Source organism: Podarcis melisellensis (assembly GCF_964234715.1).
Source record: "Podarcis melisellensis genome assembly, chromosome: 10".
Lineage (NCBI taxonomy): Eukaryota > Metazoa > Chordata > Lepidosauria > Squamata > Lacertidae > Podarcis > Podarcis melisellensis.
In genome coordinates this window covers 48,744,908-48,764,338 of record NC_138542.1, presented here as the reverse complement: position 1 = coordinate 48,764,338, position 19,431 = coordinate 48,744,908, and the positions used below count along the sequence as shown (strand labels likewise).

Genomic DNA, 19,431 nt, shown 5'->3' with positions numbered 1-19,431 from the left:
TTCCACCAGTTTTCCAAGGATAGATGTTAAGCTAACCGACCTATAATTTCCAAGAACCTCCCTGAATCCATTTTTATATATTAGTGTAACACTGACTACTTTCCAATCACGGCTAGTTACATATTTTTGTTAGAAAACCAGCAATTTCACATTTCTGTTCTATGAGAACTCTCAGGTGGGTGCCATCTAGACCCAGCAACTTGTCAATTTTATTTTATTTAGTCTATTAGGCCTAGAAAGAACTTCATCTCATGTCACCGCTATCTGCCTCAGATCCTCAGACTCCCTTCTTGCAAAAGTGAGTCCAGGAACTGGGATCTGCCCCATAACTTCTGCTATGATGACAGATGCAAATAATTCACTCAACTTCTCTGCAATGTCCTTATTCTCCTTTGACACTTTTTGACACTTTTGTCATCCAAGGGTCTAACTGCCTCCCCATATAGTCTCCTGCTACTAATGTATTGGAATAACTTCTTGGTTTTGAACTTCATGTTTTTAGCAATATGCTCTTCCCTACTGCCTGCTCGCACTTTTGTTTCCCCAAGCTTGTGTTACTTTTTGTTCTCGTTTGGACAAGACCTTCATATTTTGAAGGAAGTCTTTTTGCCTCTACCAGCTTCTTTGACTCTTCTTGTTAACTATGTTGACATTCTGGTGGCTCTTACGGCATCTTTCTTGATCTGCAATATACACTCCAGCTGAATGTCTAATATTGTGATTTTAAACAACCCTCAATCATTTGGGAATGCTTTGACCCACATTATACTCGCTTTCGCAATATTTAAACTGCAATCAGGCAAGGCCACGCATGCCAAATTTTAAGTCACTGGATAAGTAATAGCCAGGTGAAATATTAGTCAAAGTCTTTTTCAGTAGGTTTATTTTGGCTTAGAATTACAGGAAAACATATGATAATAAGAAAATAAAAGTCTAACTTCCACTCTTACAGGATTTAGTCTGTGATTGCTAAAAAAATTGATTAGTTCCAGGCACAAAGAAATGAAACAAGCTAAGCGTTATCACACTCAGAGGTGCCTCATACCAATGAATGAAAGGTTTCCACCCTCTCTTTGTAGAGTCGGTGAAAGGCATTTGCCATGATGTGAAAAGGGGCTTCATAGTTTTCCATCTCTTTCTGTAAACATAAAAAACAAATATATGATGACAGATGAGGAAAAACTCATTTAATTACTTCAAGAAACAAGAATTGCAGGAAACAACAACATAATCCAGTGCCTCCTCTATCTGAAAATGAAAGCAATTATTTCTCTACATCCGATTATATAGACACTCACTACTGACATCTCGCAATATTCTAGGCCATTGGTTTCTGCCCAGTCTTTAGCTTGTTTTTGTTCCACAACTCGCCTATCGATCAAATCGGTCTTATTGCCCACTAGCACACCTACAAAAAACAAAAGGAAGAAGAAAAGAAGCATTGAAAAGAAGCATTATTAACAATGGCACTATAAAATCTAAAAAGTTAACAGGTAAAAGAGACAGGAAAATGTGTTGTTTGACAAAGTAATGGAAAGAAAGACCACAAGGGAGTCACATGGCATATGTATTTCCCATATTTGTTTCAGATACTGACTGAATAAAAGAAAGGCATTCTAACAGCTTGGAACTGAGATGCTGATGTCTGTCAGAACTCATGTGCAGGAGTTACAGGCACAAAGTATATATGCAAAAATATTCAGTCTCCTACCTGGAATATGTATTCCAGAGGCTTGGGTCCTCAGCATCTCAAGCCATTTGGCAGCGTTATTGAAAGACTCTTCATTGGTAACATCATATACAATACACAGGGCATTGGGCTGCTCCCACTGTGCAACAAGAGGAAAACACTGTCAGTTCTGTTGAAACGGATGTTGTCAATAGTCAGTACAGCCCTGGGGAATTCATAAAAAAATAATTTTGGTATATAAGGAACATCAGAAAACCAGAGCTAGACAAGGATTCCGTCATCTATGGAAACATCACTGGCATTCAAAGGGAAAGGTACATTGCTGTGTTTCAGCCAAGTTCTTATCCAAAGCCTCAAAAAAGCACTTTCAGGGATGGAAAATAGGAGTTTGTGCTGTGGTGCAGCAGGAGATGATCATATTCCATGAAAAGACCATAGTATAAACTCATAATGAAGTCTGAAAACCATCCCAAATGAAGATATAAAGATATAGCATAGCTATTGGGAAAGACAAAGAAGGAGATTACAGTTTATACTTTTCTCTGGCATATTCAGCAAGGTACCATGCCAATGCCCACTTCGTGAATCAGCATAGCTGCCCCAGTGTTTTAAAAACTAGGAAAGCTACCAAACACGTAAGAACAAAGCAAGTTGAAGTTGAAGATCTATTAGGGAAACATAAAAAGGTCTTCCTTGTCAGGGATAACCAACACTGTGATCTCCAGGTGCTTCTGGACTCCAACCCTGATCAGTCCCAGCCAGCACAGACAATGGTCAGGGATGATGGGAGCTGATGTCCAACAACCTCTGGGAGCACCAGGCTATTCCTTCTCTATGCACATATGCTCTCTGCACAATAAGATCCATGGGCTTTCAATTTACAAAGCAGGAGTGCACAGCCAAATTAAGGCATAACTATTTTCTGTGAAACGATCCCAAAATATGCATTCTTGTTTAAGTGCCTTGCTGGATCCGACAAAGGCCTGTGTTAATTATCTGAAAGAATTCAAATAACCAGAAGGCATTAGTTGGTCTACCTGACACCGTGCTGCACTGCTCAAGTGTATTTAAACTTCTGCCCACTTTTGTTTAGGAGACTGAACTGCTCTCTTCCCCTCCCAATAACTTTTATGCATGGGGAAAATTGCCCCCCCCCCCGTGACGATCCATTCAGTTGTTAGGAAAAAGGAAGACAGGAAGGAATGATTACTCCCAGTTCTTATGCAAGCTTTAATTAGGATGTGGAGGCCAGGGGTACTTCAGAACTTATCTGTTGAATGAAAACTCTTATATTCTACTTGCCAGTTTCTCTAGCATTTCAGAAAAGATTTCTTTCCCTGCTGAGTCAAAGAGGAAGAGTTCCTGAAAGCAAAAGCAAAAACAATGTGTAGCCATGAAACCTTCCCTACTAAGTAAACAGTTTTTAAATGCTACCTCACTTCAGGCACAGCAATGATCACAATCTTAATAATTAATAATAATACATGTAACCCACAGAGCTATAGAAATGAATTAAGTATTATATTTTTAAATACAGAAGAAAACACACCATAGCCCAGGATAGTCCAGCTTGCAAGTATTTCACTGCCCTATTTCACCAAGCAGCCCATGACTAACTCACCAAATGGTGGCAGCAAAGAGCTCTGAGGGTTGGGGGAGAGTCAAAGCAGTTGAGATGGTCTAGAAAGCTTGTTCTTTCCTTTCCTATAAAACATTGATTTCTGCTTCTATTCCTAGTATCAACTTATTGCATAGACAAAATGGCAACTCATATACCAACATAGTTACATGATTTTATCCCAAAGAGGTAGGAGTCCCAATGGGTATGAAGTTATTGGAACAAATTAGAGAGTCCAAGACGTTGCATTGTCAACATTAATGCTATACAAATAAGTTTTCCTATGTTTGTATAAATTAACTAACAGAATCGGAGTAAGTTAAACAAAGTCATTGAAAAAAATGAGAATTCTAGATAGGCTTTTTAATTTTTTTTAAAAAGCCTATCTGTTTAAATCATAGCTGGGCTCACCACACTATCATTTGTCTCTGGAACGAGTACCGTCTTCACCAGCAATTCTACTCCTGTTGTCTGTCAATCAAAATAAGGTAAACATGTCATAAAGATTCAGAGGAAGCAAGTGTATTTTCATACTATGCTTGCCTAGGGCCAACAGAATCCTTCAGGCTTTTCAAATCATCACCACAATATAACAAACTAATTTATATGTCATAGAAACACTCAGAATCTGAAAAATGGATGTTTGGGACTAGCCTGGAAAAACAAAACTAGGCTGAAATGAAGGCAGTTGCTCACAGTTATAGAAAGTTTATTTTTGCTGCAGGACTAGCTCTGGCTATAGATTCTTTAGGGTATTTTTCAAACCCCTTTTCAGGCAACAATCTTCATAAGAGAAAGAGTACATCCTTCTTTTTCTGCTCACCTAAGGTAAATACAAAAAAGTATGTTTCAACATGAAGACCTACAAGTGCAGAGACCTGATTTGTACAAGTCTTCCTCCTCAAATTGGGTTTCCACATGTACAGGTCTCTGTATGGGGTGCCTGTTCCACATTTCCTTAGACATATACTGTAGTGGGAAATGGAATGGGATGCACTTTTGCTCCTCCTGCATTTGATGATAATTGGTTGTGTAAGTGTACAAATTGTTCCTCGGTAAATATATCCTTGCCACTTTTCTGATGGGATGTTTTAAATGTAACCAAAATACTTAGCACTATGATTAACATTCAGATCTGTGAAGATCACACCGATGTCTCTCCTCCCCGGTGCTTGTCATTCCATCCAAAAGCTCACCAATGTATAATTTTTCTGAAAATGAGCCCCATCATTGCAGAACATCTGGACCAAGGCACTTTTCCCCACTGCTGGGTCACCTGCACAACAAATAGGAAAAATACTTTTATTCTAATTTGGCTAAGTTACTTCCTTCCTCCAATTAAATTCCAAGAAATATAATGGACCTGCGGGTATAGAGTGGTATATAAATTCAATAAATAAACAAAAGGGGGGGATGCTAAATAAATAATACTGATGTAAACAATGAGCAGTTCAATATTATACATTTTATATGCATACTGAAACCAAAGGATTTAAATACCGTACACCTGTCTGGGCAAAGGACGGAGGTGGCACTGTGGGTTAAACCACAAAGCCTAGGGCTTGCCGATCAGAAGGTCGGCAGTTCGAATCCCCGTGACAGGGTGAGCACCCATTGCTCGGTCCCTGCTCCTGCCAACCTAACAGTTCAAAAGCACGTCAAAGTGCAAGTAGATAAATCGGTACCGCTCCAGCGGGAAGGTAAACGGTGTTTCTGTGAGCTGCTCTGGTTCGCCAGAAGCGGCTTAGTCATGCTGGTCACATGGCCCAGAAGCTGTATGCTGGCTCCCTCAGCCAGTAAAGCGAGATGAGCACCAAAATCCCAGAGTCGTCCGTGACTGGACAGGGGTCCCTTTACCTTTATCTGGGCAAAGGAACAGGTCCAAGCTAGACATGCCATTCATTGTGTGAATGTAATTAAAAGCAATGCATGTTTTTAGTGTAAACAGTGGCTGAGCGAAGGCTGAGGAGTCTCTGGACCACAAAAGTGGGGAGGAAAAGTTTTTCCTCCTACCACAGTGCCCACATACCATAAATTGTTTCTTCAAAGCTGCAATTTACATTTCAAGGGATGCCCCCATCACACCTTGAAATGAAATGCACACATTTCGAAAGCTGTTTTTCTTTTTTGTGTGGACTGTAGCAAGGAGCAAAATAATTACCTGCCAGTTCTGTGGCAGCTCAAGATTCTCCAGAACTGCATCTAGCATGGCCCTCAGGCTGTAGGACACCTGTTCTCAATTTTTTGCAAGTACACAAACTCCAAAGATCTGCTGTGGTACTACTGACCATAGCATGGGACACTAAAGAAACTGACTTTCTACCTTTTTTCTTCACCATCTATCAGGACAGCACTTTTTATATATTCTACTTGCTAGTATATAAATATTATTTTGCTTCTTTGAGTTTGTCACAACATTCTTATTATCAATGAATGCTAATCATAACCTTGTCCAGTCTTATGTTCATAATGCGAACAAGAGTGAAGTTAGGAGATCTACTGTACAGAACACAACAAATGGCATTGTGGAAACATTGCCCAAAGGTGCAACATACTGTACTTTCCAGTATGGAAAAATATTTAATTCCGATCATAACAATATTGTCAGGATTCAACATTTTAGGCATCAGAATTGAACAGGAAAAACATGTTAATTCTTCTGCATAAGATGCACGAAACGCTCAGATTTCACAACAGTTTCTCTCTGTTCACAGAGGATGCAATTGTTCTGCTAGACATGCATACGCAGGAGCAACATGCATGAAAAATTCAGTATTTAGGCTCAAATTGAGCAACTATTTCCAAGACTAATTGAAGGAAATTGTGCTTTTCAGGGCAGCTGGCCTGTGTGTGTTTACTCCACTCAAACTTCATACTCTTGCATGGATGCCAGGTAAGACAGGAGCACCCAATGGACATAGCAGAAGAAATGTGTCCATTATGCTTGAGACAACACAGTCAAATTTATACGCTTCTGGTTGACTAGGCCACCTTGTAAGGCAATTAGAAAATAAAATTTATTTAGGCAAATTGAGTATTTTGCATTTATCAATGGTGGTGTAAGGTTTGCTTTTAAAGTAAAAATATGGAATATATCATTGTGAGGTCCAGAGCAGAGTGCTGATGTAGCTTCAGCAATTATCAAATTGAGATTGAGCTCTATATAGCGGCAACATACCTATTACTGGTCCTGCCCTTGGTGGTAGTTGCCTTATCAGTTAAAGGCCCCAGCCTGCTCCATTAGTCTTCTGCTCTGGCCTCACCCACCTCATGGGGGCCTCTGCAATGGAGTCCTCTAGATTGAAGACAGCAGTAATACATCCTTAGGCAAGAAGGGCACTGGCACCAACTGACTGCCCACCTATGAGGCAGGATGAAGCAGAGTAAGTCCCTGAGTTGGTACCCTCATGGGCACCCTGCCTGTTCTGCTGCCTCCACCACCAGTGGAGAAGCAGTGCTGGCATTGGTTCCCATTTCCAGTGAGATCTCACTGAAATCTCGCAACATCTCACAGAGCACAAAGGGATCTTGTGAATCTTGCCGATGCTGGCCCTTCTACGCTGGTGGAGTGGCACTTCTCATTTCGCCTCAAGCGGGACACACCAGCCCTGCTTCGAAGAGCTTTTGGGGGATTAGCCCTGCATGCCTCCCCCTTCAGAGTCTGCCCTCATCCCCTGAAAAAGAGTAATCTGATTCTAGGGTCACGACCCTTCTAAGATTCTAAAGAAACATCCCATAATGCTAAGCATGCGATAAAACCACATCATCTTTCAATAATCTTGGCATTTTCTGTTCTATTTGGGAAACTTGCATGTCTAAAAGCTGATCCTAAAGCCTACAGTGCCTCCTGATCTGCAGATTTTTTTAACCAACCAACCAAGCGTCAATATGCTTTCTGGCAAATCAAGGTAAGTTGAAACTGCCAGTTACAGTCCATTTCTATATAACAGACACGTCCAGCAGGTAGATCTTGATCTACTGGTAGATCATGGGGGGTATGTAACTCACTGCCAGTTATTTTATAGTGGGAGTAGATCTCAGTCTCTTGAAAGGTGGACTGGAACAATCTCTTCCTTGGCTCCAACACTTTCACTATTGTTTTCTTTTACAGGTTTGCAAAGAAAGCCTTTACCCCCTTAAAAGGAGGACCTGTTGCAGACTAATTGTCATTTTCAACAACTAGAATCATTTATTGATTGATTTATATGCCACCAACCGATGCAAGAAAGTTTGCAACACGAGAGACAAAACATTCACATCACAAAGCCAAAATTAGATGTGACTGATAGAAATCAGCAATGCCCTAGAGAGCTTATGTTTGACATTGGAGGGTCAAACTGGTCCCAGAGCAATAGAATAATTAGATAGCAGGTGTGCCGAGCTTTTTTCCTCTTTGTGTGTTTTCGCTTTTTGAAGAGCAAGTCCTCCTACCTGGTGTGCTCCTGTGCTTCCCTTTCTACAGGGAACAAAATTAACCCAAGGCATATACTCTTTACTATATGTGTGTGTGTGTATATATATATATATAAATAAATAATACCCAATCCTAACCATGTCGATCTAGGAAGGAAGGGATTCTCAAGAGATTTCTAGAGCGGGGCAGGAATGATTTAAAAGCAACGGTTTCCTGTTAGGCTGCGTTGCTATAAAAGCAACCGAACACCTTAACCGCATCCTTAGATTGCGGGCGCTTGTGCAGAGGCAGCAATGCTCTTTTCCTCCCCTCTGAGACGAGGACATGCCTTGGCCCGGGACTCTCAGGTCCCTGTACACGAGATGCGACTTGTAGCGATGCTGCCAAGGCGGCCGGTTTCGGAACTCACCTGCCACGATGCACTTGGCAGCCAGCTTCACCATGGCCTGCGCTACCCCTTCACCACAGGAGAGGATTTTGTGGGGAAAGGGGAGAGGAAGAGGCCGGCGCTTATGGAGGGGAGGGTTGTGTAGGCATCGAGGGGCTGGAATTAAGGCAGGCGGGGAAGGGGACCCCTGAGGTTGGGCCTAGCGGGTCGGGAGGGAGAGCCGCCCTGAGATCCGCGGGGACAGCGGCGCAGGGCCTGGGCTACCGGGTCCCCGCAAACCCAGCTTCCAACCCAAACCACGCTCCTCCGCCTCTCGCGGAAAAAAGCGACTCCAGCCCTCTCCTAGCAACAGGACACGAGAACGTCCGCGCTTCCCCCGCCCACCCCCACCTGCAATCCTATTGGCCGACGCTCCCCGTTCTCGGAAGAAGCTATTGGTTTCGCGTTGCGCCCGCCTACATTTCCGTTTGGCTGTTCTCTCGCACGTCCTTTCCGCCCTTTTCGTCGGTCTCCTCGGCTCATTAGTTCTCAGCATGTGCCGATCAAAAGGAACTCTAGGCGCCTATTGGCTCAGTTTGTGCTCAATCATTTGAAGTCGTCCAGGGCCGCCAACCGCGATGACGCCCCTGCCTGAGGAAGCGATGAAGTCATTCAAAGCAACAATTTTGCGTGCGTGGACCGTCTTCTTCTACCCGGTGATTAATGACCCGCCAAACGAGCCTATTTTATGATTGGTTGAGCCCGGGCGGCCTGTACCACTGGGACGGAATCATGCTCTTTTCGTTGTCAATTCTCTAGGGACGCCGGAAATGACTACGGTTAAACTGTCTTCGGATAATCCCGGTTCGGTGACTACTTTCCATTAGGATTCTGCGAGGCAAGACGCGTGTTCACTTCCCAAGTCAATCCCTAAACACCCCCACCCGCCCATCGACAGTGGGCCTTCCCACGCCGCTATGTGGCTCCTATGTACTTTCTGTGTTTATGGAGGCTCCACGCAAGGTTAACTGAGTTTTCCGCGTCTGCGCAGACCGACGCTGGCCCTGTCTCTTCCCCACCCCCACACGTTGCCCCTCCTTTGGGAGAGAGCGGGGAAGGGCTGCGCGCGCTGCGGGGGGTTCGAACCGTCTCCAACGGTCACTGGCGTCGCGCGCTTTTTGACTCTCCTCCGGCGGCCCTTCATCCTTCATCGTTGACGGGCAGCCGCACTTCAACGTCCCCAGCTCGGGGATGAGTGGCGTTCACTGTTGCTCGACCATAGGAGAGGGGCCTCTCCTCTCCTCGCGAATTCCCGAGCAAAGGCAACGAGGGAACCCTTCCTTCCTTGAGGCAAAAGGAAGGCGGGAAGGGGAGCAGAGAGAGAGGGGAGAGTAGCTGCTGCTTCCCCACCCCTTGACCCCGAAAACGGGGAAGAAATGGTAGGGAAGGGCGGAGAGCAGGCGCCAGCCAGTATTGCAGTTAATCGCAACAGCTGAGATTGCTCCAGAGCTGGAAAGGCCATTCGCTTTTTGGAGTTCGTTGTGTGTCAATACCGCCTTTCTTTTACGGTGGCATAGGCCCCACTGGTTTACATCTTCACAATATTACTGTTGAGCTGATAATGGCTAGCCTGGGTGTTCCCAATATAGTGCCCAGGGCTGGCCTACCTAGGTAGCAAGGTGAGGTAAGCGCCTCAGGTGCCAAGATCCACAGGGGCAGCTGATCCTGGTGTTGATCTCCCCCCCACCGCCTTGTTCCTGATGTAGATCTTCCCTCACCCCTTCTTCCCTGGAAGGTAGAGGGATGCCATTTGGGGGTCTGCCTCAGGTGGCAAAATGCCTTAGGCCAGCCCTCGTAGCACTTTCTGACTTGGTCCTGTAGCCCCTGTCCCTCCGATTTTAATTTTTTTTTGGGGGGGCAATGTTTGGTTATGGGCTTGCCTGCTTTTCTGTTTTATTTGGGGTATGTAAGTGTTGGTGTTTTGCCTGCTGCATGTGGCATTGTGAGCACTGCCAGGTTTTCATCGGAAAAGGTTGAGCACCTCTGAACTAAACCATGGCCACTACGTGAGCTTTGTGTTTTAGTGTCAATCTGAATCTGCCAGCCTCGTGATTGTGCTCCGATAACAGTTGTGGGTAGGATTCTTGCATTGCAGGGGATTGGACTAGATCAGGCATAGGCAAACTCTGGCCCTCCAGATGTTTGGGACTACAATTCCCATCATCCCTGACCACTGGTCCTGTTAGCTAGGGATGATGGGAATTGTGGTCCCAAACATCTGGAGGGCCAGAGTTTGCCTATGCCAGGACTAGATGACCCTTGTGGTCCCTTCCAACTCTGCAGTTCTATGATTCTATACTACAGCACACTGGCTCAGCATCAGGACTCAAAAGCTCTTAAGGATTTGTTACATTCATAAGAATGCAGAAGCCCTGTGGGATCAATCCAGCATTCCAACAGTATCCAACCAGATCCTTCCATGGGACATGGAGGTTCCATTAGACATCATGAGTGCTAGCCATTTGCCATGTGACTTTTAAAATACCCTCTGAGTCAGTGGCCATTGGCACACCTTGTGGCAGCAAATTCCTTACAAGATGTTGTATGCTCCCCTTTTAATTTAGAACCCTCTCCATCTGTAGGTTGAGCTCGGGTGGAGTAACAATATATTAATCACACAATCTTCCAGTTAAAGCATAATTGCAGTCCTGTGCATGTCTACTCAATGGTGAGTCCCATTTCATTCAGTGGCGGTCACTCCCAAATAAATTAGTGCTTTAATCTTGTTCTGTCCCTGGCCACCAAAAGCCAGTGTGAATTCAATGACATAGATCTAAATGTGAAGCACTATACAGGAGGTAATACCAGTAAACATCAGCAAGAATATCCCTTCTTCTCCACAAAGGAAGCATTGGCCAGAGCATAGGGGTTGAAGGCAGGCTTGAGAACCTACACTTTTCTTTTAATAAATGCAGTGGCTACAGTATTTCTTTCAAGAGGGCATATTGAAAGGAATGAAGGGGAGTAAATGCTTATTTAAAACAGACTTTCTAATGACAATACTGATAAAGAAGTCAAATTACAACTGATTAGTATAAATGGGCTTTTAAACACGGTGGCTCTGGACAGGATGCGGGCAAAACAGGTAGATAGGAATTGGATCATAGAAAACAACATGAAGGGACAGTGTGGAAGAACCCATTAGGATAGAGCCTCCTCTGTAGTGGTGCATTGACTGGAATTCCTGCCCTGTGGAGGTGCAGATGGCCACTATATTCAAACAAACAAACAAAACATTCATTTTCAGTCTTACCAATTAAAAATTGTCCTCAGTGATTAAAATCCAGCCCCACTGATTATCAACTAAAATTAGGTGGAACTAAATGCTACCAAGGAAACGTAATGGCTGACAGGCATTTGTAAGGAGGAGAAGTGATAGTTGGAAGAAGATTTTCTTCTGTTCCCTGCAGATTGTCTTCTGCATACACCCTTAATGATTGTATTTGAAGAATTTCCCCGTCACTTGGACTCTGAAACCAGAAGCGAGTCTAGCAAGTGTGGAAATTTATTGAGGTGCACATTTGCAGGGAGAAATCACAGTTCAGGAGAAATAAGTATCTCCCCCACCGCCAGGGAATAAACCTGCCCTCTAAAGCTGTGCAGCCTGATCCTATCTGTATATTCAGAAGTCTGCACAGTGAGGCTTATGCACAAGTAAGTATTCACAGAATTGCAGCCTTACAGTGCAATCCGGTGCATGTTTACTCAGGAGTAAATCTGATTGAGTTTAATGAGATTCCCTGCTAACTGAATATGTATTAGGGCTGGGAAGCTTTTCAGCCTGAGGACTACATTCCCTTATGGTTATTTTATGGGAGTTGCTTGCTGATAATGGTGGGAGTCAGAGATAAAAATGGTGTAGCAATTAATGTAACAACATTGGAAAGATTTCAACACATATCCATCAATGCAGATAAAAACAATCTAGCCAGGAACAAAGTAGGTTGGTGAGAAGCTTGGCCTGGGGAGGCGGCATGGAGAACTACACTTGGTCCCTGGGCCTGAAGTTCCCCATCCTTGGTATATAAGATTGCAGTCTTAGTAATTCCCTAATTAAAACATGCAGCCCTTTTTAAACTGCTGAGATGTGGGAAATTATGCAGTTTGCCAGAGCTCCCTATTCTTTCACTTGGTTCCTTTGTCCACTCTTCCACCCTCTGCTGTGGTGCAAAACTGAAATCTTGCTTGCTATTGCAGGATTGGGAGAAGGTAGATGAAGGAACTGTCATGACTGCATTTTTCTTATGCACTGTTAAAGGTGTGTGTGTGTGTGTATATATATATATATATATATATGGTTTTGGTGTCCTCGGGTGTCTTCCCGTGTAAAAGTTGGGGTGTCTAGGCGACGTTTCGACGAGGTCTCACTCGTCATCTTCAGGCTGGTGCTTTCGGCTTCTTGTTACTGGAACAGAGCAGGATCTCAGTGTTTGAGTTCCTATAAATACTGTTGAGGGGGTGTGGTGTATAGCCTCCAATGTTCTGGGCAGAGAGGAAGTTCCCAGGCTAGTGTGCCTTTTCTTCTTTTGTTCCTTAATTACTTGAGGGATATCTTGAGTGATTTCTTGAGTGATATCCTGAGTACCACTTAGGTGGGTCATTAGGTGTGGATTAGTTGCTAAAGTCTTTGTGTCTTGACCTCTTGAACTTTGTGAAGAGTTTTTCTGAGAAGATGGCTGTACTGCACTTAGTTGTGCTCTGGCTTGGCTTCGTGTATAGGGGCGAGCTGTGGTTTTGTGGCCTGTGTCAGCCAGATCTGTGTAGGGATTGCAGGGGGGTGCAGCATCCGGAGGTGCCACCATGGTTTGGCTACTGGATGGTGTCTGTAATTTATCTGTGGAGAGGGTCTGGGTTTGGGTCTGGTGTGGTTGATTGGTGATGGCGTTCTGTGTGCCTCTGGATCTGGTGTCAGTTTTTGTGGGGAGGGCTAATTTCCAGATGTCTGGCAAGCGGGATGTGTCGTCACGCTTGTTCATGTTGTGAGATGACCCCTCTCACCGGTCATCGCAAACCTGTACATGGAACACTTTGAAACCAATGCTTTAGACAAGTCAGAACACAAACCCAAACTTTGGCTCAGATATGTTGACGACACCTTTGTAATTTGGCCACACGGGAAGGAAAAACTGGATAGCTTCCTCACACATCTCAACAGCCTACACCCCAAAATACAATTCACTATGGAAATAGAAGCCAACAACCAACTTCCCTTCCTTGACGTCCTAATCTACAAAAAACCTGATGGCTCCCTAGGACACACTATCTACCGGAAAAAAACACACACCAACCGCTACTTACATGCACAATCACACCACCACCCTGCACAAATAAACTCCGTAGCCAAGACTCTCATCTCCAGAACCAAACGCCTGGCTGACAAAGACCACTTGACAACTGAGTTACAGAATCTCTCAAATGTGTTAATTGCCAATGGATACCAGCAAAACAGGGTTACGAAGCTAATCCAAAAAGAAACACCCCCCAAAAACCAAGACACAGAAGAAAACAATGGCATGGCCCTCCTTCCTTATATCAAGGGCACTACAGATAAAATTAGCAAAATCCTCCATAAACACAATATCAAAACAGCCTTTTGCACCAACCAAAAAATAGCCAATATCCTCAGAAACCCCAAGGATAAAATCCAGTTGGAAAACCAAGGGGTCTATGAAATACCCTGCAAAGTCTGCCCAGCCACGTACATTGGACAAACAAACAGACGAATAAATGCACGTATCGCAGAACACAAGAATGCCGTCAAAAAAGAAGAAAAAACTTCCTCTCTTTTCCAACACATGAAAGAAACAGGACACGAAATTAATTTTGCAGATTCCAAATTGCTCTTTAACATGGAACATCACCACAAGAGAATAATCATGGAAGCCATCGAGATAGAGAAACACCCTCACAACATGAACAAGCGTGACGACACATCCCGCTTGCCAGACATCTGGAAATTAGCCCTCCCCACAAAAACTGACACCAGATCCAGAGGCACACAGAACGCCATCACCAATCAACCACACCAGACCCAAACCCAGACCCTCTCCACAGATAAATTACAGACACCATCCAGTAGCCAAACCATGGTGGCACCTCCGGATGCTGCACCCCCCTGCAATCCCTACACAGATCTGGCTGACACAGGCCACAAAACCACAGCTCGCCCCTATACACGAAGCCAAGCCAGAGCACAACTAAGTGCAGTACAGCCATCTTCTCAGAAAAACTCTTCACAAAGTTCAAGAGGTCAAGACACAAAGACTTTAGCAACTAATCCACACCTAATGACCCACCTAAGTGGTACTCAGGATATCACTCAAGAAATCACTCAAGATATCCCTCAAGTAATTAAGGAACAAAAGAAGAAAAGGCACACTAGCCTGGGAACTTCCTCTCTGCCCAGAACATTGGAGGCTATACACCACACCCCCTCAACAGTATTTATAGGAACTCAAACACTGAGATCCTGCTCTGTTCCAGTAACAAGAAGCCGAAAGCACCAGCCTGAAGATGACGAGTGAGACCTCGTCGAAACGTCGCCTAGACACCCCAACTTTTACACGGGAAGACACCCGAGGACACCAAAACCTGCATTCCTGTACCCGTGAAAATCTACGAAAGCAAATATATATATATATATATATATATATATATATATATATATATATATATATATACTGGTGTGTGTGTGTGTGTGTGTGTGTATGACAACTCTGGGTTGTCTCCAACTGTGTTTTACTCAGAATAGATCCACTGAAATGAATGGACCTAAGTTAGCTGTGCTCATTCATTCTAATAGATCATACTTATCTACTCTTAAGTATGATTAAAGTTAGATACTACCATCTGTATTATGACCCAGCAATCTTAACATTTAGTTCTTTGTATTTATTTATAAAATTTCAACCTCGCCTTCAGACATAGAAGCCCAATTCAGACACAGCAGCTCTGGTCTGACAGCCATGGTTTAAGGCTCCCTCCATGCTAATTATTATTTGTTAGTTTTCTTAACCCCCCTTTCACCAAAGTCCCAGGGGTCAGCAATCTTAAAACACAATATTAAAATCAGTTAAAAGTTTGCGATCAGAGGAGGAGGGCGAGTCCTAAACATGAAACCAGGTTCCATTGTTTATCAGCCCAGATTCTTTCTATTTGAACAGGGACATAGCTTCACTTAAACTTGCAGTGCTAACCTAAAAACAACATATGTAAAAGCAGCAGAAAATAACCTCTATAAAATACAGGTAGTAAAATCAGTCAAAACATCAAAACAGCTAAAGTGAATAGAAGGGACCCCAAACTGTAAAATTATCACCCCTAATATCAGCTAAGACAGAACTTGAGGACCAGTATGCTTCTTAGGAAATACTGTGCTAGAGAAACCTTCAAAAACCCAGTAGTTCCTTGTGACTACCTGAGGGAGTCAGGAGAGTAGCTTTCATATAAGAAAGCAGGGAGCTCTTGGCAGAAGTGTAAAGAAGGCTGATTATGACATTCACTTGGGATGTAGAAGGTGTGGGTTCAGTTCCCTCTTGTATTCATTTTCTTAAGATTCAATTCACACTATACTTTAGCTTTCTATCTGTAGAGGTTAACAGGTTTTTGTTTTTTAGAAAATGTTGAGATGGTCAGACACTGTGGGAGACAGGTCTAGCAAGAGACAGAAAATTAAATAGTTACAGTGTCAACGTAGCTGTGTTCTAAACAGCAGACTTTAAAACCAAAGTGAGAGTTGACCCACCCTAAGGAGGTACACATGGGACTTTGATAGAAGAAGTGTGAGTAGAGGACCGAATAAAGGAGGGAAATGGAACAAAGTTCAAGAAGAAAAAGGACAGCAAATCAAAGAAAGAAAAGGAAAATAGGTGGTGATAAAGAAACCTTTGTTTGAGGAATATTTTTTTTGTTATTGTCAGGAACACCTTGATATTAAAAATCCTACCCACAGCCTTATCTTTGTGAAAGGCAGACTTTCACTTACTGAGTTTGAAATATATGACACATACGAAAATGATGAAAGAACTGGGTATGTTTAACTTAAAGAAAACAAAATTAGGGGAGACATACTGGCAGTTTTCAACTAATAGGCTGCTATACAGGCAAAAGCAGTCTCAGAACAGACTTAAGTTTATACAGTTTGAAACATTATACAGCAAACTACCTCTAACAGTTAACAAAGCTGGGGTAATGTGGGATCTTGTAGGTTTTAAAAAGAGAGAGTCCAAAAGTGTTAATCAAAGAATGGTTTAGAACCTTATTCTATGCATGTTTACTTAGAAGTAAGAGTGGCTATGAATTCTCTTTTAATATTACCAACATGCACTGAAAACAGGAAGCAAAAGTCAATAACATCTTGAATGTCTGAAACCACTCTTAGCTTGGAGGCTTTTGAATAAAATTGAAGTTGCATGGAACTATGGGAGTATTTGCTCATTATCTCTTCTTGATAATCACTGAAGATTAGAGGGCAAGGACAGGAGGACAGTTCTGACACTGCAAAAATATTGTAGGTATCATCTAGGCTGCTACATGCTCAGAATTTGAGATGCACATTTGAGCATTAGCTGTATGGGCCAAAAGAATGGAAACCCTATGTAAATTCTGGTCACATTCCTGCCCGGTATACTCTCCCCTAATAAGCAAGCCATCCAACATGAACTCTGAGCATTCAAGACTGTGGTAAATGGGGAATGTTAGAGAGAGCAACCAAGTGTAAAAGTCAGCAAAGCAGAAAGGTTTGGATAACAATGACACAAAATCTTTCTTTTCCTTCACCTCTGATTCATGCTCTGTGACTTAGGGCAGCTGTAAGGAGGTAGATCATTGGTAACATACCTTAGCTATGGAGTGACATTACCCAACCAAATTCTGGGTTACTTTACAGGGGGAAAGTTCACATATATTGTTTGACATGTACCTCTCAGCTGTAGGATAAATTTCTGCAGTGGAGCAGAAACCAAATGGGTATCCAGACAAACTGCATTATCCTGCCACAGTAACTTGGTAGCATTACACAATAACGGTTGAGAATAGTTATCTATGGCTTTGTTTTTACTGCAGTGTTAAAACTGAGGATTCATATGGTTTTTATATTCCACCATGCTAAAAACGTTCCTGTACTTAGAACACTAGTGTATGTTAGGAAGGCTGAGTTAGATTCTCTCTGATTTCTAGGTGAAATAAATTTTATTTTTATTGCTGCTGGCATCTGTCTCTCTCAGGAGACAATGGAAGAGTACGCCTTTGGGGGTGAGGTCAAGCTGTTGGAAGGTTGCAGCACCTGCTACGGCTGAAAAGACCGAAGTGGGAGGGACATGTTTTCCTGCAGGTGGGGCAGATGAAGGTGTCCAGTTGTGCTGCTGCAGATGGACTATGGCGTTTCTCCTCCCTCCACTCCTCCCACTGGTCATTTCTCCTCTGGTCACTGCTATGGATACACAATGTGACTGCATTGTCTTCAGGCATTGTGGTTGTCTGCAAGGGGTTCCCACATGATAGGGTTGATGTTGCCAGCCTTCGTGTCACATTTGCAGACATCTTTATAACACAGTGTTGGTTTGCCAACTGGCCTGCTGGCGGAAGCCAGCTCTCCATAGAGCACGCCCTTGAAGATCCTGGCATCTTCCATTCTGTGGACATGACCAAGCCAGTGTAGACGTCACTGAGCCAGGAGTGAGAACAAAACTCCATTTTTGTATGGAGTAGCATTTGATTATGTGTGTCCCCAACCTGCAGTCTAAAGTGGTACAGTCCTGACTCATGTTTACCACCTCAGTGAGAATCTAGTCCAAGTGTGTCTACCCTCAAATCTTGGCACAATATAGCCACCGGTGGTTCAAACAACAACAACACCGTTTAAAACATTAATTGAGCAGAATGAAACTGACATTCAACAAACCCATCTAAACTTAAATTATTTTCAGCCAGTTTGACCAAGCACCATTACCAGGTTTGAGAAATATCTCAAATAAAAGGCAGAAACTGCTGCTGAGAAAACAACAATACATCCCTAAATTAGCAAATGCTATCTCAATTTCTTGTGTATGGATTTTGAGCGGATGAGTCAGAGCTGTGTGTTGATCCATCAACCTGTGCTATATGTTTTTTTTTATAAATATTTTATTAGGTTTTTAATAAACAAATTTCCACTTTCAAATACATACTTCCATAGATCCAATGGACTCCCCCCATCTCCCGAGCACTGCATTCCCTGTGTAACCAAAACCTCAGCAATTTGTTAACTTATTTTATACATAACAATATATCTTCCATTTTATCGTGTTATCTGATGTAAACATTTCAGTACAATTGCATTAATTTTTAATTTCCACACAATAAAAATATTTCATTATCTCACTTCTGTCTTATAGTGTCTTATTTATCAATTCAGAAATTTGCCGATACTGAAGCTATACCTTCCTAGAAAGGAGCATTTTTTAACATTCATACAACTTATAATGCTTTTTCAAATAGTCCTTAAAATTTTCCCAAACTTCCTCCGTTTCTTCTTCTCCCGAGTCTCGAATTCTGCCAGTCATTTCAGCCAACTCCATATAGTCCATCAGCTGCGTCTGCCATTCTTCCAATGTGGGTAGATTTTGTGTCTTCCAGTGCTTTGCCAACAAAATCCTCGCTGCTGTAGTAGCGTACATAAAGAAAGTTCTATCTTTCTTGACCATCCTCTGGTCTACCATGCCCAGAAGGAAGGCCTCCGGTTTCTTAGGTAAGGTGAATCTCAGCACCTTTTTTAGTTCATTATGTATCATTTCCCAGAAGGCCTTCACTTTCGGGCAGGTCCACCAGAGGTGTAAAAATGTCCCTTCCTCTTCCTTACATTTCCAACATTTATTATCGGACAGGTGATATATCTTTGCAAGCTTGACTGGGGTTATGTACCACCGGTATATCATTTTCATAATGTTTTCCTTCAAGGCAGTACATGCCGTGAATTTCATTCCGGTGTTCCATAACCTTTCCCAGTCTTCAAACATAATGTTATGCCCCAAGTCCTGTGCCCACTTTATCATAGAGGATTTGACAATCTCATCCTGTGTGTTCCATTTAAGCAGCAAGTTATACATTCTCGAAATTAGCTTAGATTTTGGCTCAAGCAACTCTGTTTCTAGTTTCGATTTTTCCTCCTGAAAACCCACTTTTTTGTCTGCTTTAAAAACTTCCTGGATTTGAGCATAATGCAACCAATCTCGCACCTTGTTTTTTAACTTTTCCATACTCTGTAACCTCCATTTATCTCCAATTTTTTCAATTATTTCCCAATA

General features: G+C 42.9%; 1 protein-coding gene across 1 annotated transcript; it reads right to left on the bottom strand.

Annotated features, from left to right (window-relative positions):
* Positions 1 to 866: 866 nt before the first annotated feature.
* Positions 867 to 8,479, bottom strand: IFT27 (intraflagellar transport 27). Its single transcript, XM_081928497.1, has 7 exons — positions 8,132 to 8,479; positions 4,505 to 4,584; positions 3,720 to 3,779; positions 2,993 to 3,052; positions 1,712 to 1,850; positions 1,299 to 1,408; positions 867 to 1,138 (listed from the first exon to the last, which is right to left on the bottom strand). The coding sequence occupies exons 1-7, from the start codon at positions 8,163 to 8,165 to the stop codon at positions 1,040 to 1,042; spliced, it is 582 nt and encodes a 193-aa protein (XP_081784623.1). The 5' UTR covers positions 8,166 to 8,479; the 3' UTR covers positions 867 to 1,039.
* Between the last annotated feature and the right edge of the window lie 10,952 nt (positions 8,480 to 19,431).